The following is a 20,049-nucleotide window of genomic DNA, read 5'->3' as shown; positions in this document are numbered from 1 at the left end:
TCGCAGGCTTCCCCAGAATCCATCCGGTCGTCTGGGGCTGAAAGGGTCTGGGGGAAATGAGGGGAAATGGCAAACACACGTGCGCCACCGCCAGTCCGGAAAGTTTACACTACTGTGTATTGTACAACCAAGGGATGGAGGAGGCCGGGGAAAAGGAGTGGAGTGAAAAAGGGGCTCCGTTGCGGAATCAATCATTTCCACTCTGGACGTCTTGTGTTCGGGCAAACACTGTCGGCAGGCACAAACTTAATCACTCAAAACATCTTTCGATACTCGCAGCTGGAGCGTCGGTTTTCCACTCTTGGGTGTTAATCAGTGGCTTATCATTGCTCCAAGCATCTTTGTTGGCCCTGACGATCCCAGCGCCCGAGCAAGCAACAAATCCGAACAAGAGAACACCCAAGTAGTTGTACACTACATATAATATGCAAAGGTACGTACTGCGATTATCTCGGCCACTGCTACTCCACCGGCCAACATTCCCACCTTATAAATCCCATCCTTGGAAGCCAAGCATATTTCATCATAATCTTCAGGAGAATGGCGACTGTCATGGGCAGCGGGTGGATGTGCCACCTCGGTGTACTATGCAGTATACACCGACACAGACCTTCACAAATCATAATAGTCGACAAAACCCTCCATCTTTCGGTCCTCAGTCCAGTCTCTGGCGCACTACTGAGCTTCAGACAGCCGGCCCCCGTTTAACTGATTTCTGGGTACATGAACCCGAATCGGCTGGCAGCCGTTCATAGACCCGTCGATGTTCCGGTCCGCCACGCATGCCGTTCATAGCCTTACCGCCTCTCCCACCTTCCCGTCCTGCCACCGAACCCCCCACCGGCCGCCCGCGGAATCGGAGTCGGCGCCAAAAATAAACCTTCAACTTACTGACTCGCCAAGAACATCATCAAATTCGGCACCACTACGGCATGCGGTACCGTAGTGTGCTGTCAGGAAGACTTGTCGCATTTGGCATGCAAGTGGTAACCGCCCGGATCCCGCGCAAAACCACAAAATTGCTTCATCATACGGGAGCGGCCTTGGCCTTCGGAGAGAAGTCATGGGCACCCTTGACCCCTTGGTCATAAATGCGTGATAAGCGATAAGACAACGACGCCGTGCCGAATCATGTCATCGGAACGGGTATGGCAACCATCGCCGGATCCTCCTTGCAAGCATTCGGTGCCTGAGCTTTGGCCATCTTGGCGCCGCCTTCGTTCGAGAGACATTGACCGCAACCACCGGCTTCTCGGCAAAGTTGCTGGCGCCGCATGCGCGATCGACAAGCCAAGCCCGAGTACCAGTATTACTATGGTAAGCCCCGGCTTGGCTGCTCCTTGATGGGCCGAATCTCCCCGCGCCGACACACGGTTTTGCGGAATATCTCTGCCGGATCCCTCCGAGCTAAGTACGATGACCTTCTCCGTTATCAACGCCTGGACGCAAGTTGTCTATCATGGTGAGACATACGTCTCTTTTTGTCTGTTTTATCGCCAGACAGGCATCCAAATCCGAGGCACCAACCTGGCAAGTGACATGGACTACCAGAGAAACTTGATGCTTAGCGGCGATGATATGAATAATCGTTTCAAAGTTCAGGTTTCGAAGCAGCTTCCGTCCCATCTGAAGTTGATGTGGAATCACTTACCAAACTGTATCCAGTGATACACGTGCATGACTCGACTTTATCCGCTTTTACAGTGTGTAAAAGCGGTTTATATGTGACACAAGACGATCCTTCACGCGCTTCAAGTTGCTGCTGCAGCCTTGCTGGGTAATCCATGGCTACCTCATGTGTTGGATATCAAGATCACCATGACGATGTTGCATTCTGGCTTCTCTTCTGACAGAATCTATCTCAAAAAAAAAAATCACAGCCCAGACATCATGACTTCCAGTTTTTGAATCGGCCCATTTCCCTTTGTTGACCAGTCTCAAAGAATTGTCTTCTCCCCGTCTTACCTCATGGTGTGCAACGGGAAGTGGGGATACCGTCCCTAAAGCATACGTTGCTCATCTTACACTCGTCTCCCGGTGCTTGTGAACTTCTCGATTCCTGCTGAGCTCCACCATTTTTGCTCTATGATCGGAGGACTGTAAGGCGAGAATATCAACAACCTACCCTTTTCTGCTCTCATTCTTCATAAAGATTGGCCGTTAAGATCGTCAAGACGTGCAGGCAAGGACTATCAACAGTACGTGATAGAGAGCAGTTTGCACTCGGTGTGTGGCAAAGTCGTGGGTAAATGATCAACGCCCATAGTCTACGCCGTCACCTTACCCTGTGAACTCTCTGCAGAACGAGGAGATTCATATGATAAAATATTTAGATAAGCAACTGCTGATGATCGAGTCGAGGCTCATTGTAGCAGCTCGACAGTTCACATCAACCTGTGATTCACCTGTTCGGTTCGAAATGTCGCTGCAGCAAACACAATTTGCTGATGATCCTCTACCCTTAAACAACGCCATTGGAATCATGCCATCAGTCTCTGTTTGCTGAGTTGGAATGCAACATCCGCCGTCGCTCCGTCAATAAAATCGTTCATCATAACGACAAGCGTGTCGTACCCACACGTCCTCAGAACGTTATCCCTACACCACGGCAACGTTTTGGAATCACAGGTTGCCTTCGTCGCCAGAATACAGCTCGACGTTGTCCTCGCATCCGAAACTGAATACGCCACGGCCTTCGGGATGTTCGTCGCCGTTGCCTGACACTGGATGTTGATGAAAGCCTTGCCTTTCCAGTTGTCCTCGGTGAGCACCCTCGGGAAGGCATCAACAATGCTCTGACCATCCATCGTGGCATTTCCTTCATCCGTATACGTCGACAAGCTATCCACGCTCTCCATCATGATCAGCCTCTTCTTATCCCTCCTCAGCTGTGCAATCGTCGCGTGTCTCAGGTCATTCTCGTTCCCAGTCACTATCCGATCACCCGCCATCTTCAACGCTTGGTCAAGATACTCCCTCTTATCCTGGTCCGACGGCCTCGCACACTCATTCGGCACGCCATCCCACCTCAGGTGCACCACCACAATTTCCTCCTGATGCGCCAGCAAGAAGGCTACCACATCCGCCAAAAACACATCATAGCCCATGCCCGGGATCGCGCCATGCTGGAAATACAACTTGTCGGGTAGACCATCCTTCCCCCTCTGCATCGCCGACCTCACCGCCGCATGACAGTACGCCGGGCGAAACTCAAAATACCTGGCTCCAATCCGTAACATGGCATCCAAGCTATCTTTCTGCGTCATGGCCAGACTAAAGATGATATTCGGCGCAATCAGCGCTATCGCCGGTCCCGAAATCGTGTCCGCAATCTCCGCCATGATCCGATTATCGTGCACCAAGGTGCCCACCACCGCACCGCCCAACTTGCTGAGCAACTTGGAGCTGCTCGCCATGCTGTTCATGCCCGCGTCGTGCGCGCTGGGCAGCACCAGTCGTCGGAATCTTCGATTGGCCTGCCATGATCCGGGGGGGATCAGGTCTTCCATCCAGCGACTGCCGGCGGAGGAAACGGTAATGTAGCACTGGTGTCGCTTCGGCAAGATATCCTGCCCCGCGGGGCCGGATTCGTAGAACCCATACGTCACCACCACTTCTCTCCTCCGTCGGTTGGGTGTGGTGGTACCCTCGGGATCCACCCACGAAAAAATCGACGGCGTCGAAGCGATACTGTCCATGGTTCCCCCCGTGGCGAAACCAGTGATGGCATTGATGTCGATCCATTGCTCTGTTATCAGCTTGTTGTTGTTGCTGTCTTGGCCCAGGGCTAAATTGACGCGAAACGAAAAACGACCTTTTTTGTCAAAGAGAGAGGGGATGTTGCGGGCTTCCACTTCGATGGCGCGGGAGAAGAATTGCTGCTGCTGCTGACTGGACGCTGCTGATGATGATGAAGAAGTAGGGGGACTACTGGATTGGAAGACGACGGTTTCGCCGGGCACGGTTAAAGTGATGCTGCATGTTCCCCAGGAGGCGACGGTGGGGGAGATGTAGGCTGATACTTGGACGCCCTTTGACGGAAGCTTTTCTTGCATTTTGATGGACATTCTGCGGAATAACGAAGGAGAGGCGCTTGAAGAAGTTGATGGGGAGGCGGAGGTCGAGGTGGAGGTAGGGGTTGAGGAAAGGGGGGATGTTGATTTGGAGGCGAAGGAGAAATGGCGACGGTCTTTTTTGAAGAGGGTCTTGAGTATCATTGTCTTGTCGTTTCGCTAAGTTCCTTTGTAGGCTCGTCTTGTGGTTTTGTGATGTCTGCTCGGGCTGGATTTGGTGACTGGAGTTTGAGGTGATGTCACTAACCCGTTAGAGATAATCAGCTACTGTTTGCATGGAATGGGCAAAGTGACATGTGGTGGATTAATGAGTGATAGCTGTTGTGGTGATGTTGTTGTTGATGGAGTAAGAAATTGAATGGTCGTTCTCTTCAGAGAGGAAAATGATGCAAGCCTACATTATTCGACCAAGAAAGAAACAAGAACTGACGTTCAAGATGGAGTTGGGTTGGGAGGCCGCATTATATACCTCTATGAACCAATACCCAACTCAAAGTGTATATCAATCGCGCAAGCCTCCCGCCCAGTACCTATCTTAGCTTTGATCGAGAGCTTCAAGACCGGGAAGGCTGAAACACGGGGTGTGTCCCTCCGGGGTAATCCTGGAACAACTGCAAACGTCACTTTAAGATTGGGCCCTGGCGCATACGGACATATGAATGATGTTGAACTAATCTCGAGAATTTTGTGATAAAGATGGTGACGTGCGACTGGTTCTCAAACTTTGAGAGGGACTTACATGGCAAGTGATTGATAGGTGTGATGGGAACGGATGATGCGCGGCGTGCTGGGTGGTTGGCCTAGTTTGGCCAGCTGAGAGGCCAAAATCTAGAGGTAGGAAGGGGGATAAGAGGCCAAGACTGTTCGAAAAACGCCCGAGATGTCAAGGCGGCTTGACCTGAGCGCCTGAGCCGCTCTTTCGGGAACAAGTAGTACCTATGCAAGTATGCACCTGTATGCATGGAATTGGTTTGCTTGGGTGCGTGCCCGCTTGAAGTAGGTAGGTATGGAGGGGCGCATGGCATGCTTGGTTTCGCTTGACTCACTCTTCCAAGTTTTTGTCCTGCATAAATCATGTGAATGGCTGTCTTGATAACTCAAAGTTGCGTTCATTTAGTGCCTGGAGGTATGGAAGACCCGTGATGAACATCAAGAACCTAATTCTTCATGGGCATTTGAATCGCAATTTTGACCGAGGTGTTCATGTGTCTGCTATCATTAATGTCACCACCGTCGAGATAATGATCGGTGGAATGAGTGCTACATTGTAAGGGTACAGTGTACGAGAGATTGTCAATCGGTACAATAGATAGAGGTATTTAAAGGATGAAGAGAAACACCCATCACTCCTTCCGAAATCGCCATATCTGGTTCATGATGTAAAGAGAGTTGTCAAAATAAGCTCGAAAACCTATACAACAGTCCATACGTAGGTAGGCAAGTCACACTCAGGGTCCACGACCTTCGCGGGTTAATACAAGTGGAATACATGTATCCGATCCTGAACTAAGGCTAATGTCATCTATTGAACCTGGAAGGATCTTGAGCAAAATGTATAACGTACAAACCTACCTACCTCTGATAGCAGACATTACTTCCATCTCAAGTCGGACTGAAACAGAGTTGTCCTCTGGAAACATATCTTGACCTCTGGCTGCTATGCTCCTCTCTGGACAATAACCAAGTCGCCCTTTTGCAATCTATCTCTTTCCCATGAAGGACCCTTTGTCTTGCTAGGTGAACAATACGCTCCTTGCGCTCCTCTTTTTAGTCAAAATAGGAATATTTCCGAGTTCAATTACCAGCTACATCTTGCTCATTGAGGATGAAGACCAGCTGAAATGTAACTAGCTAAGGTACCTGCGGCTCCGGTAGACACCTCCTCTTCTAATATGCCATTATCTGCAGTGCGAAGCTTGTCCATTGCTGCTCCTGCTCGTACTGCTTAGAGATACTTATTATGTCTGCAAGTATTAGGCATGTAGAAACGTTCAATGCCCGCTGCCTGCGGAATATTCGTCATGCACTCGGTCATCAAAAGGGCTTGCGAATATTTCATCTGTTCTTTTACTGCCCGCACATTTTGAAACGTAGACTTTTGAATACTCGATTCTTCTCGCGTTTCCCGCTATTCCAGTGCAAACTCTAGTAACGCGGAACTTCAGGCTGTCAGAGCGATCCCAAGCCACAACCTATTTCCCTTCCTTGGTTCGATCGCTGCATCTTTCGTCTGCTCACAACACTCAACCACAACCCTCTACCTCCTCCGGTATCTTCTGTTCTGCCATCCTTGGACGGGCAAGAGCAGCGTGTACCTTGGGGTTGCTAGAGCTACCGCGAGTCAGATCGTCTTCACCTTTGGGGACACAAGGGTTCTATCTTTCACCTTGTATTCAGTACGTTGAATCGCGCCCGTCGCCTACCTCAATCTTGGTACTTATAGCCTTCGCTAACAGTTTATCAACAGTCGTAAACGGCAAGAGCTTTGAACAAGCACCAACAATCACCCGCCCACGCGAAGAACCTTGCTTTGTTCACGATGCGCGGCGTATACCAAGGACCCCCAAGCAACTATCTCCCGCCGAGCTCAAGGTTCGCAGCAGGTACAAACAACAGACGACCACAGGTGGCTCCCACAGGGCTCCCGGGTAGCAACCCGTTGGTAGAAAACTTGCCTGAGCAGCAAACCAGCCACCTGCATGGCTCACTGTCTTTCCAAGAGAGCGCCGAACTAGCCTCACGTCGCTTCATTGACGGGGGTAGCTCGGCTACAACTTTTCCACGTCAGCAACCGACAGCACAAGAGACACAGAGCAGGGCAAGGATGGGCGCTTTCTATGATCCTGTCAGGGACATAGTCTTGTCGCCGCCTGGATTTTCGCCTGTCGCCGCCGAGCCCGTGCTGGGCAACGCTTTGTCTGACGATGGCAGTATCGAGACGGTAGTGGCGACGGAGTCTAGTCCCACTTTCAGCAAGCCTAACTTCCACCAGATTGTCGGCAGCAACACTCAATATTCGGTCCCCAATGCCCGCGTCGAAATCGATCGGACTACTGCTTTGAAGATAATGCTTTCAAATTTCCGCAGAACTTCAGCCTCTGGTTTTCATCAAATCCCGGCAACTGCTGTCGAACCAGACCAGTACCAGAATCATAGCCCAGTAAAAGGCCCCCTCGCTCAAACACCACCACAGTCCGCACCCCAATTCGCACAACCAAATGCTCCAAGGACGTCTCCCATACCTCAGAGAAACACCAGGCCAAAAGTGCCAGCCATGTTCAGAGACGATATCTTGCAGGACTTACTCCTACGCCAATCTAATCCCGAAGAACATGAACAGGTGCGTGAAGCAGCCTCGTACGGGTTCACCACCACTCTACAGCCAGTAAGAAAACGTTCCAGCGATGCGGCGTTATATTCGCCACAAGAAGGACAAGAAGAACCACCAAGAAAGAAACTCAACAAGAGAGGCGGCGCCCGTCCTGGTGCGGGGAGGCCAGCGACCAAAATGTTGAGGCAGCTGGCTAGTGAGACTACTCAGCAATCGCTCAGGCCTGGTAGTCTTTGGGGTCGGACGAATTCCGCTATTAGTCCTGGTGGTGGTAATCCTGGACATGCTGTTTGTGTTTCCGATGCTGGATCTCTCTCAAGCTCCTACTCTGGCTTTCCCTTGGTCCCTTCCGCGGACCCTCACATCCAATCTTCAAGTTCTTTTTCAGCACCCTTCGGCCCCAGTGGTAGTACTTTGGAACCGGAGTGTGCTTCTGTTGCTGGTGCTGTATACACCACAGGCTCTAACACTGGCTTTACCTCCGTCTCTTCCGCTGGCACTCGCAACCACCCTTCAAGTTCTCTGTCAGCGACTGTGGGCCCAAGTGATCTCAGTGGCACGCTCCCCAGCAAAGACAAGAAGCGCAAAGCGGATGGCTCGGATATCCACTCTGTAGATGGAATCTTCTCTGCTCCTGTGTCTACTTCTGTTGCTGTTTCTGTGGCTGCTTCTGCGCTTGAGATTTTAAAGGGGCAGAAAGAAAAACCACCGCGGTTACAACTTGCTGCCCTGGATATAGAAAGGGTCGGGGATGTAGAGGGTGGAAAGGGGGATGATGTCTCTGGTGATGTCACGGCAGGGGAGGAGAGAAGAGAGCGAGTAGTGGAACATAAGTTTGCAAAGTGTCCTGAAACCCTTGAGAAGGAAAACACTCCATGGCTGCAGTCGAGGAACCTGCACGAAGGCAAAAGCAAAACAGAGGAAACCAGAGGAGCCAAGGAACCAGAGCGTAGAACGCAGGAAGAGGGAGACGAGATGAGACAGGCGGCAGTGAAAGGGACAGAAAATGGAAATGGAAAGAGGAAGGCCAGTGCTATCTCCCCACTGGTAGAGCGCGCGGCCGAGGAACCGGCGAAAGGTGAGCCACCCGCAAAGCGGGCCAAGACAGCGACTATGTCCAGCCCCGCGGTCTCCGAGGCGCCAGTGAGAAGGAGCGCGAGGCTCCAGAATTCTGCTGCTAAGAACTGCCAGAGTCAATGAGCTCGAATAGATTGCAGAAGACAATGCGGGCATGACAACTGGGCCAAGACGGTCAGCAAGGACATGAATGTCAAAGATTCGGTTGGGGGTACCGGGCAGCCTAGCAGTTGCAGTCACCGGGCATGTAACTGGAAGCCAACTGGCCAACGTTGCCGAGTACTTCCAGACATTCTTAAGCATTTGCGGCGTTTTGTGTGGATATGAGTCAAGTCTGGGCGCAGTGGTGATGTTTTTTCTGCTTCTTTTTGTGAGAAATTCGATTGTGTGGTAGGGTAGACACTCAGCGATGTCGACTTGAGCGCGACTAGAAATGCCACAATGAAAAGTGATTGTGCAATGCACTCGTCCAAAACCCCTCATTGTCGAGAAATTTCTCTTTGTGTTGTGACATTGTGTTGAAGGAAAGAACGAGTGTCTTGTCCGAATTGCTGCCTCCGTCACTTTTTGCGTCAGGGTTAAAGTGGGGCCATCTACAGACTGCTGGCCACGGGCAAGACACTTCAGTTTTGAGCCACGAACATCATTGCAAGAACACTATATGAACAAATGTAGCTGCCCATGACCTCCTCAACAATTATAGAAATACTAGATCGTACCGAATGCCATTCTGGTGCGCGGAATTAGGATATTAACGCCCACAGTCAACAGACACTCACGCGTATGCCCTTCCCATGAGGTTGTGCAAAATATCACGGATAGCTGCTGGAATCTAGAAGCAAGTTCTCCAACCTCACTTCCTCCGAGATACTGTTCTCTCCCAAATCCCAGCCCAGTGCCAGTGTGACAAGCAATAAGTGAATGCTCAGCTACCATCTGTCAAGTCTAGAGGTAGTTAGTACCTTCTACCCCCTCTTCCTCCTCCTCTGTTCACCCCTCCCCGTCACCTCCAGCATAAAAAAGAAAAAAAGATAAAAAAGGGGGGGGAGGAAACAGAAAAAAAGATGTGCGGTCCGGGGTTCGAACCCGGGTTCTTTCGCTGTCAGATGTTCTCCCCTGGCACCTGTAAGGGCACTGACTATGCAGACCCAAGTAGGCTCTGTTAGGACAACAGTTTACTGAGCGAACGCGTTGACCACTACGCCAACCGCACTTTGTTTTGTTGTTGAAATGAGGTCTGTCGACCTAATCTATATACCTCGAGTCAGGGACCATGTGGTTTGGCTGGTGGTGGTGGTCATAATGGTCTGGTGGTCTGGTAGTTTTCATGTCCGTGCTGGTGCTCATGCTCATGCTTATGCTTGTCTTCATGTGGAAACTGACGCTGGTGCTTCAGATGGTGGTGGAGCTGGTGAATCCAGTGCTTGTGTTGATGCTGATGCTCGTAGTTAGGTAAGTAGTGTAGCCGTCGATGACTGATGTCTGGTGTTTTGAGGCCCGGTAACGTGTAGGCGTGCCTTCCTTCCTTGACAGAGGACCTGGGCGTACTGGTGACGCTTACCATGGTGGTGTGGTGAGTTGAGGCCATTTTGTTCCTTCTGTTTGCTTGCAAAAGGGAGCCCACTGGCTCCTACTTGGTGGATCTGTTGTTCTTGTTTTAACACACAACGCTTCTATCGAGTTCATTGCTGGCGTTTCCTTCTATTGTTGTGAGCCACGACCTTTGTGATTGCGCACCCACGATATTCAAAACCAGCCACCATTTTGTAATTTGCAGCAGTTTTGTGATTCAATGAGGGAACACCAACCATGGACATAAGCAGAGTAGCTGTAAATATGCACGCAGATCAATTTAAACTTGCAACATTGGAAACGCATATTTTCATGATGATAACTAATTTGGCCTTGAAGCCATTCATCCTCCCAGCGACGCGGGCCTGCAGTGTACGAAGTTCTCGCACACCATCACTTGGTGCCTCGAGAGAAGTGACAGTCAAGTATTCGGGAGCACTCTTCACGCAGTCTGCACCGTCGATCTCCCATCTCGTCGCGCCTTGACTTGCACGGGTGGCATCTACAAAGCATCTTTGGCAGTGATATCAATGCCGTTACTTACGTGAACGATTATCAAAGACTATATCTGCAATGGAACCCCTCACTCAAATCTTGCTGCACCTCGAGCTCAGCGAAAATGCAGATTTCTCCCGCCAGTTGTGTGCGTATTGTACTTGCTACTGCAGCCTGTACCAATGCAGTTCACCTCACCGCGCGCAGCGTGCGCGTCACCTTCCTTACCTCGCTATTGTACCTTTAGAACACAATCGCGACTCACCCGACGCGTCAGCCCCCCTGCAATGCCAGTCACCCACTGGACCACTCAATAACGGCATACAGCCCTCCCCGAGTTCTAGGTACCATTTGAGGGTGCTACGAGCGGGAGCCACGTGGGTTGAACACAGCACACGGGTTGATCAAATTGCTATGGACAAGAAATCGACATCGAGGAAAGCCATGTACGACGTCACCCGGATATGGCTGAATGACTGAGGGTGACCGAGTTTGGAGTGCTTGGCGTCAGAACGTTGGGATTTTGTTGAATTAGATCTAGGGGAGGAACCATTCATATGATATTTGTTGCAACGGTCAGGCAAGTCAATCAGTCAAGGGTTAGGTTTAGTCTGTTTTTAGAGCGATTGGAAGATGTTCAAAACCTCTATTGTGAGAGATAGGTATGTATGGTTTGACTTGTTTGATGGAGGCTCGATGCGACAATTGTCTTCACGTAAACTACCTATAATGTGCGGAGTTGCTTGTCCATCAGTGGAAGTGAGCTGCTCAAATATGTTTAAGAGGAGCTACTGAATGAGGAGCTTTGCGCGGTTATTGAGGACGCTTCATTAATCAAGAGTCATCACTGATGCGTACCTAAACAAAGCCTCTGCGGCAGTTACTGAACCTGAGTCCCTGACTTTTGATGTCTATGTCGTCGCGAAGAAGTGTTGGTACAGAGCTGACTTGAAGGGAAATTGGGTGACAAAAGAGAGCTAACCAATGAAGTGAAGAGGTTCCTTCACCTGACCGCATGCCTCTGGGTATGTTGTATTGCTAGAGAAAGAAAGAAAAGTCATGCCCCAACGCCGTAAGTCAGATCATCGTTATCCCATTCAGTCTCCTGCCACCTGTCCCGTTTTTGTGTATCCCATCACTCCATTCGTCTATCTCTTTTTGGCCTCGTCGGTGCATCTACCGCCGCCGCTACTGCCGCCAGCAGCGCTACCATCGGAGATGGGTAGAGGGACGTAGCTGCGGGGTCTCCAGCCATCACTGCCGCCTGAGCCACAGCCGGATGAGCCAGAGGAGGATGAGTTGGTGTAGCCAGAAGAGCCGGACGTACCACTACCGGTAAAGGTGTAGTTTCCGCTACTGATGATGATTTCCTCAGGCATCTTGAGACTTGAGTGCGTGTTTGGTTGGCTTGCTTTTTGCGTCGCGTAAAACTGGTTCGCTGGGAAACAGAAAACTTGTATTTCGAGGCTTGAAGACCTGTGGAAGAGGTTAGGGATGACTTTCAAAGAGGCTCGAAGGAAGAGTAATGTACTTTGTACGCGAAGAGCCCGGTGGAAGGAATGTGAGACCTCGGTGATGGTTCTGATGTTGTGGCGTAAGTTGAGAAATAAGGATCCGAAACGGTAGATTATGACTGACGGGGTATCTGATGTAATCTGCAAGATGCCGACTGAGACTTGCGGGTAGCAAGGTTCGAGTTGGTATTGTGTATGAAGAGGAGACAGATGATTTGGGACGAAAGAAAACCCTTAAAATATCCACGGGACGAAGCGCGTTATATACGCCACATGAGGACGACGAGTGTTCAGCGAAATCGATCACCTAAAAGCAAAAGGCGCAATACCAAATCTCAAAAGGGTGTTTACTGACCGAGATGACCAAGACTGATGAAGATGGTCATCACCAAAGGGTTGCATAGCCATCATCCTCACTCATCGAAAAATGTGCACATATCGGTGTGTCGATGACCAGTAGAATTCCACGCTCAGTTTGCCCCTGACTTTGACACATAACCAACAGCTCCATCCTCGCGACATTACGTCTATCAACAAGTCTCCCTGGGGTGCTTGGACCCTTTCTCTGCAGCCTCTCTTCCACCCAGCTTCGTCAAAGTCGATGCGAAGGACTGTGCACCAGCCCTCAGACCTGCCTTGAAATCGGCAGATTGTGTTTTCGCTGTCTCGTTTCAAAGTGCGCAATGTATTATCCCAGCTCCCGGGAAGCTGTCAGAACGAGACTCGCCTAGGGCTCCCTATGCGGCCGAACGGTCACTGGGCGGTTACACATTCCCATTGTCGGGCCCTGGTAAACATTGCTTCTGGAAAGTTTCCATGTTCCACTGGTAAACGCCAAGTGTCCGATAGTGTGAAAGGCATTTTTGCCCGAGCTTGCATAACGGCCGCTTAAAACCCGATTTTGATGCCTTGGTGCCAGTGGTATATACGGCTGGATAGCAGGTAATAAAGAGATCTGACCGGCCCGGGTATCGTGTATCAGTGGGCGCGCAGCGAATAACCTAAACCTCCATCAGGGTCATTGCGTAGCTCGTGTAACACCTATCAACTACGCTGCACCCAGGACCTCCAACGCTTTCCTTAGCTCCTTCACCGCCGTAGGAACATCTTCAAAGTTCAATGCTGAAATAGCCCATTTAGCGTGCTTCTGGGCTGAGGCCATGGCAGCTTCGTCGGTTGTGAAACCTCCAGCAACTTGCGAAGATGCATAAGTGGCTGCAGAGACAGCTAGTGGGGTAGGAACTGGCTGTAGACTGGGAACTGCGGGAGCTTGGGCAGCTGCAGGAGCTGGATTCTGGAAGGAAAAGTCAGTTGGCTGGTTGACAGGCGGCGATACCACAGCAGCTGTTGATGGTGCACTGGGAGCAAACGTGGGAGGAACGACAGGCGGAGCGGGAGGCTGGCGATCAGCACCCGGTGTCCAAGCTGCAGTGCCCGCATCTGGCATCGAGATATCACGATCCGGGTAGGATGAGAGTGCGCTGGGGGCGGATGGGAGATCGGGCTCAGGCCTGTAGTTGACAGGGTTATGTGTGGGAGCTGAGACTGGAGTGTCCAAGTCCAAGGAGACTGTTGACGGTGCTGGCTCAGCAAGCCCACTGGGTACACCGGGCAGCTTGAGTTCGGCTTCGGATATCGGGGATGGGCCAGCCGAGGCTGGGCTGATTGGCAGAGACACGCCGGCAGCGTCTGTCCTCTGCAAGTCTCTGTCTGGGACCTCCTCCACTGTGACCGAAAGGGGTGGTGGTGATGTCTTTTCGACCGAACCGGTCAATGTCTGAACTTCTGGATCACTGGGGTCCAAGGCCGGCAGTTGGGGTTCTTCTCGTTTCGGGTTGGATTCGTTAGGGTCCCTGCCCTCCTTGATGGCCTTTGCGATGCGTGCGGCGTTCCATTTTGCGTATTTAATCTTTTGCTGCGTCTCCTCGTCGGGAGGGCCCCAGATGTTGACCAGGTGGAAGAAGGTTGCGGCGGCATCGAACGTCATGGCCGTTTGCTGTGTCACTTTGTTTGCCTTGACCACTCGCTCGGCGCGATCAAGGGTTTCCTGTGCGAATTTGTCGACGACAAGCTGGCCGACCTCGTCGTCTGTGTAGGCATCTTCGTTCGGGTGCTCAGCTTTGGCCTGTAGGGAACAACAGTCAGCAAGAGAAGTGGTAAAGGGAGGCGGAATAAAGCGTGCCTGTTCCAGCTTCCCCATCAAGTCCATCGTATAAGTCATCATTTCGTCATTCTCTTTGTGGAGTCCCCGGTTAAGGATCTGGTTGACGACCCAATAATTGCCTGCAAAAGTCAGACACTGCCGGCCCCCAGTTGTCTTGGAGGGTACTTTGCTTCGTTTGCTTCTAGTACATACACCAATACGCAATCTCCGGTTTTACTGTTTGAAGCTGGAGGGCCTTTGTCGCGCATTTCCAGAGGTTGATATCGGCCGCCTTGACGGCAGCGGGGATCGCGATGTTGTCTGTCATGACGATTGCGTTCGGGCGTCTGACAGAATGCCTGGGCTATACGTTCGGATCAAGATAAGAGAATCTATAGGGAGAGAGGATAACTGAAGTTATGCAAACCAGGAAAGAGGGGAAGTACTGCTCGTCGTTATCTCTCAGCTTCCTTGTCAAGTCCCATGGAACAGAGGAGGGTTGACAGTTGAACATCCACATGGACTGGGACCGTGACTAGCGTCGTCACCTATCTTCCGCGGCTGTCTCTACGTACTTGCGTACGGCAGGCGGCACCAATTCAGTCCAGTTGTTAGCGTCCATCTTCCCCACATTCCCGCCCAGCCCTCTGCTCAAGCGCCATCTATGCCATCCACATGTGCCTTGGAGCTTGGACCACTTTACAGTCATGGCGCGTTTCAAAGCACTGAAAGCGCTCCCGGACCGCAGCTCCTCCCCTGGTGATTCTGGACGCTTCTGACTTCATTTGTATGTGGCGCCAGCTTTCACGGCTTCTGTTGAAATGTGTTCTTTTGCCGAACTTGGGAAGATGACAGCTTTTCCTTTCATCTCAATCGGTCTGTCTGTTTGTTGCTTAAGTTCCTTGGGTTTCAAAAACACGACACCATTTTTCACACGGGACTGACTCCCTAGGACGCCCATACGGAAGAGCTTCCTTTGTTCTCACTTACACATTGTATTGGTATCTGCCATTGTACATTCATGACACTATAGCTCCAACCCCACAAACCTCCGAATCTATCATCATCCCCATACATACCACCGTCACCCAGTAAACAAAAGCGTCGCTTTCCTGACTGTACCATGCATCATTCCACCCTCTGCGCTCTGGCAGTTGGTATCCTGTCTGCGCTCCCCGGAGCCCAGGCGGGCCTTTATACCAAAAAGTCCCCAGTTTTGCAGGTTGACGGAAAGGATTACGATAGGTTGATTGCCAAGAGCAACCAGACGTCTGTAAGTACCAAACCGACTATATCTTAGATCAGCCATCGTAATAATGCATGTATCTGACCTCTCTCCCTTGCAGATTCTTGAGTTCTACGCCCCCTGGTGCGGCCACTGCCAAAACCTCAAGCCTGCCTACGAAAAGGCTGCCAAGAACCTCGAAGGCCTGGCCAAGGTCGCCGCCGTCAACTGCGATGAGGACGCCAACAAGCCCTTCTGCGGCAGCATGGGCGTGCAGGGCTTCCCGACCTTGAAGATCGTGCGTCCTTCTAAGAACGGCAAGCCCATAGTGGAGGACTACCAGGGCCAGCGCACCGCCAGCGCCATTGTCGATGCTGTGGTCTCGCGCATTAACAATCATGTCGTGAAAGTTGAGGACAAGAACCTCGACAAATTCCTGAGTGACAAGAACGAGACAGCCAAAGCGCTCCTCTTCACCGACAAGGGCACCACCTCCCCCTTGCTGAAGAGCGTCGCCATTGAATTTCTCGGTGTCATGCCCGTCGGCCAGGTGCGAAACACTCAGTCCAAGGCGGTATCCACATTCGGTGTCGACAAATTCCCTACTCTGATCTTGTTGCCTGGCGGTGATGCCCCTGGTATTGTGTACGACGGCGAGATCAATAAGGTTGCCATGGTGGAGTTCCTTTCCCAGGCGGCCCAGCCTAACCCGGACCCAGCACCGGCCAACGGCAAGGCTAATGGCAAGGCTAATGGCAAGGCTAATGGCAAGTCTAATGGCAAGGCTAATGGCAAGGCCAACGGCAAGACCAACGGTGGTGAAAAGAACGGAAAGCAAGACTCCAAGAAGGTCGCCTCCTCCGAAACCTCCTCCGAAACCTCCTCCGAAACCCCTGCCCCAACCCAAGAGATTCCCGTAATAATCCACACCGCCCTCCCCATCCCCTCCCTCAACACCCCCGAAAAGCTCGTCAAGGAATGCCTCACGTCCAAATCCAGCACCTGCCTTCTCGCCCTGGTTTCCTCTTCCAATGAAAAAGCCCAAAAGGCCCTCACCCACCTCGCCGAGATAAAATTCAAATACGCCCTCGGCCAACACAAGCTCTTCCCCTTTTACGAAGTGCCCCTCGACACTAACCCCGCCGGCGCTTCCCTTCTCAAGTCCCTTGGCCTCAAGGAGGATGCTGACATTGAACTCATCGTCATCAACGCCCGTCGCGGATGGTGGAGACGCTACGACGCTGTTGGTGAGGGAGATGATTTCTCGGATCATGACAAGGTGGAAGCGTGGATTGATGCGATTAGGTTGAGCGAGGGCACCAAGAAAAAGCTGCCAGAGGGTATTGTTGTTGAGGCTTCTTCGACGGAGGAGGAGGAGAAGAAGAAGGAAAAGAAAGAGTCTGGTAAGGCTGAGAAGGCTAGTTCGGAGGAGGGGGAGACGCCTGAGGCCCAGTCGAAGACGGCCGGTGGTCACGATGAGCTGTGAGAGATTGGTGAAAGCGTAGTTTGCTGTGACTTGTGTCAGTGAATGGCTGATCAAAGGTTGAAGGTTTTTTGGTACCTTTTAGTTTCGGAGAACGCTTTCAAAAGTTGGCGCACGTTTAACAGAAACGACATGTTGCTCACCTGACCAAGAGCTGTACTTTGATTACATTGATAGTCGTGAAATTCGTCATGTTGCCTATTCTTTTTTGTTCCAAACCTTTATAATGCTGCCTACCGTACCATATCCTATTCTGTGACCCGGAACCCAACCATTGATCCAGTAGTATGCATTCAATCCAGTTCCATATCATTCAACCCAACCCCTCTCTCGACCGTGCCCTCCTGTATCATCTTTATCCCCTTCTCCCTCACTACCCTATCCAGGATCTCCCTCACCTGCTTACACCCGTCCACGCCCACGGCCAACATGCCCTCCAGGCGACTCACCTGCACTCTACTCTCGCAGACCAGCACCGCCACGCGGTCGCTGTCGCCTAATGTGGCCACCGTCAGGCCGGGCAGCTCCTGCTCCTCCTGGTGGTTCATGTCCAGCAGCGGGTCGGCGCCCTCGTCGTTAGCCGCGTATGTAGACGTCGAACCGGCCGTGCAGGCCGCGACGTAGTCTGTCATGGGAATTCCGGCGTCGACGCAGGCGAGCGTGGCGGCATTGATGAGGGCGGCCAGCAAAGAGCCGTCTTGCGAGAGCACGTGCAGGGAGATGTTGATGGTGGAGTGCGGGAAGAGGTGGGTGTGTAAGCTGGCAGCGAGGGCTTGAGATATCGTCGATTGAAGTTCGAGGATGTGCCTGTGATAATGAAAGAAGGAAGGATGACGGTTAGTTATGCGAACAGGGACAGACGAATAGCCGTAGTTGATACTAAGGGGGGGGAACAACCCCCTGGGTGTTGACTTACTTATCACCTCTGCCCCTTCGCTTACGGTCAACCGAGCTAAACCCGGCAATGACAATGTTTACAGCAACCTCAGCGTTCTTGGACTGACCGCCGCCACCACCACCGCCCGACGTGGCTCCCCTCCGAGGGCCGGGCTCGCTGGGTCCGTTAATGACACACATGACCTTGGTGTGGCCCATCTCGAGGTAACTGGAGCCATCGGCGGCGGCCTGGGTGCGGATCTGGGCATGAATGCGACGCAGCTCGTTCCACCTGCGGCCGTCGACGCGCAACAGCGCGAGGCTGTATGCTGAAGTATCGAGAGGCATAGCGGTGTGGGTGAGTGGGTGTTTCTTTCTATGTTCTGGTTGTTCTAGCGTTTCACTCTACTCCTCCGGGTATCGTGGTTCGGGCTAATCTCTCTACCGGGCAGGTAGCGAGTACACCAAAGGTTGAGATTGGGGTACGGTATCCAGTAAGGATCAACAACAAACGCCCTGAGGGCCTGTCTGGGGAGCTGGACCTGAGTCGAGAATTTTTGCTCCTGCTTCCCCTGCTTAGTGTCCACCAAGCTCAGGTTGTGCTTGTAGTTGTACCCTAGTCGTTCTTCGGGTCGGGTCGGCCAAGCTCGATCTGGGAGATCGTGGTTAGTGCGTACGGTTTCGGCTCCGTGGGACAAATTATTCGATGCGATATCGTGCCGCGAGCGACGCGCAAGCTTCTCGGTACGTTGAGTCGGAGGAGAGAAAGGCTTGCGTAATACGGAAGTGTCGGGGCCCCGGTTTCAGTGACTAAGTTATCGCGCAAAGTGGGAATTCGGAGCTTCCGGTCGACCAGTCTGAATAATCTACAGCAGGTTTTGGTGGACGGTTGTTGACTTTGAAATCGCCTTTTGCTAGGAATGAACGGACGTGGTTGGGCAAGGCCGAAAGTTTCCAATGGCAAGACAGGAAAAGTTTAGCTGAGCGGGGCGGGGCAAGATCCGCTGCGTCTCACGTTCGCGGGGTCGCCGTGCCCGGGCTCCACCGCTCACTCGGCAGGACGGGAGTTCCATCCGCAGGGCTTCTGCATCTGCTTCGCTTCCATCAGGAGCTGAAAATGCATGCAAGTGGTCTGTGCATTGGCTTGTTTGCAGCGCTGCAGACAGAGAACGGGATCCGATGGAATGGAATTGAAGGTTCCATCTACTCTTCACGTGATCTTGACTGCCATCATTTGACCTCTCCAGCTCATAGGGGTACAGTGAGTTGATGGCAAGATATCAATCGAATGCGCAATGTTGATGGGATCTTGATCGTGCACTGTGAGCAGGAGAGGTGAGGGCCTGAAGTCTGGACTCAGGAGTGATCACTACCTACCTACCTACTCAGGGGCACAACGACTGTGGCAGTGGCAGTGACCCCTTGTCAACAGCAAGGAGGGGTAAACCGGCATTCCTCCATTCCCCCTTCGCTAATTGTGGAATACGGGACAACGGCCACCAAGATCATCTCATGGATACCGCGATTCGCTGGGTGTTCGAAATGTCAATTGGTTTGTATTCTTGGAAGCCTCGGTTGAGCGCGTCGTCATCTTCTATCATCTCGGACCCAGGAGTGATCCGGTTCTAGAAGTCTGGAACGCTCGCCAATGCTTCTGAGGCTCCCTATCTGGGGTGCAAATCGATCGCGGTTCAAGAGGACTCCGTTTGGTGTTTTTGGGGAGAGTTGTTCAACATCAAGTCTTCACACTAGGAGGCGCCGTCGGTCGGCGCATGATGCAGCCCTAGACAGCCGGCCCAGGCTAGCACGAATTGGCCTAGTCTATCGATATGACTGAACAAAGATCCACCATTAGCAAGTCGTCATCCAGTGACCACAATGCCTTATTCAAATAGTTTCATCAGGCGCGGCTTGTTTCTCGTTTCACTGTGAAAACCTCAAGGTGCGCGCTTACTCATTGAAGAATTACTGCGCTGGTGGCCCGACCAGCCCACGGGGTCCAATGGAACGGAGAAACGGGGCAATGGGGGAGTGCTGTGTTGCCAAGTCTACCAAGGAACGACCCGCCAACGCCAATTCGCATTACACTTTTAATCAAACTGTGGATGAACGAACCATGAATTAGCCGAGGGGGCTCGCTAACACATTTCGCGGTACTTAATCCGAGCATGTGTTAGAGATCAAAGCTCTTTGGTTGGCATTGCCCCCGTTTCCGTTCATCTCGTTTCAGACCACCCGACCGCGACCAGGCTTCGAGAAA

At 51.9% G+C, this 20,049-nt stretch overlaps 6 protein-coding genes across 6 annotated transcripts; 2 read left to right on the top strand and 4 right to left on the bottom strand.

Moving 5' to 3' along the window:
- Positions 1–2,418: 2,418 nt before the first annotated feature.
- Positions 2,419–4,217, bottom strand: NEUTE1DRAFT_71253 (uncharacterized protein; the record flags this gene model as incomplete). The annotated part of the gene is made up of 1 exon (XM_009857390.1): positions 2,419–4,217. One exon carries the CDS (start codon positions 4,215–4,217, stop codon positions 2,481–2,483), a length of 1,737 nt encoding a protein of 578 aa, XP_009855692.1.
- A 2,395-nt stretch (positions 4,218–6,612) lies between these two features.
- NEUTE1DRAFT_55059 (uncharacterized protein) lies at positions 6,613–8,604 on the top strand (the record flags this gene model as incomplete). The annotated part of the gene is made up of 1 exon (XM_009857389.1): positions 6,613–8,604. One exon carries the CDS (start codon positions 6,613–6,615, stop codon positions 8,602–8,604), a length of 1,992 nt encoding a protein of 663 aa, XP_009855691.1.
- Positions 8,605–11,360: 2,756 nt separating this feature from the next.
- NEUTE1DRAFT_149663 (uncharacterized protein) lies at positions 11,361–11,927 on the bottom strand (the record flags this gene model as incomplete). Its single annotated transcript, XM_009857388.1, has 2 exons — positions 11,361–11,812; positions 11,876–11,927. 2 exons carry the CDS (start codon positions 11,925–11,927, stop codon positions 11,697–11,699), a joined length of 168 nt encoding a protein of 55 aa, XP_009855690.1.
- Positions 11,928–13,110: 1,183 nt separating this feature from the next.
- On the bottom strand, positions 13,111–14,533 carry NEUTE1DRAFT_125608 (uncharacterized protein; the record flags this gene model as incomplete). The annotated part of the gene is made up of 2 exons (XM_009857387.1): positions 13,111–14,345; positions 14,419–14,533. 2 exons carry the CDS (start codon positions 14,531–14,533, stop codon positions 13,111–13,113), a joined length of 1,350 nt encoding a protein of 449 aa, XP_009855689.1.
- A 584-nt stretch (positions 14,534–15,117) lies between these two features.
- On the top strand, positions 15,118–17,059 carry NEUTE1DRAFT_89942 (uncharacterized protein; the record flags this gene model as incomplete). The annotated part of the gene is made up of 2 exons (XM_009857386.1): positions 15,118–15,478; positions 15,552–17,059. 2 exons carry the CDS (start codon positions 15,329–15,331, stop codon positions 16,914–16,916), a joined length of 1,515 nt encoding a protein of 504 aa, XP_009855688.1.
- A 125-nt stretch (positions 17,060–17,184) lies between these two features.
- Positions 17,185–18,441, bottom strand: NEUTE1DRAFT_89939 (uncharacterized protein; the record flags this gene model as incomplete). The annotated part of the gene is made up of 2 exons (XM_009857385.1): positions 17,185–17,720; positions 17,830–18,441. The coding sequence occupies 2 exons, from the start codon at positions 18,135–18,137 to the stop codon at positions 17,207–17,209; spliced, it is 822 nt and encodes a 273-aa protein (XP_009855687.1).
- Positions 18,442–20,049: the final 1,608 nt, after the last annotated feature.

This window comes from Neurospora tetrasperma, assembly GCF_000213175.1.
Source record: "Neurospora tetrasperma FGSC 2508 unplaced genomic scaffold NEUTE1scaffold_81, whole genome shotgun sequence".
NCBI classification, from domain to species: Eukaryota; Fungi; Ascomycota; class Sordariomycetes; order Sordariales; family Sordariaceae; genus Neurospora; species Neurospora tetrasperma.
Note: the sequence above shows the minus strand (reverse complement) of the source record. Positions and strands in the feature narration are given on the sequence as shown.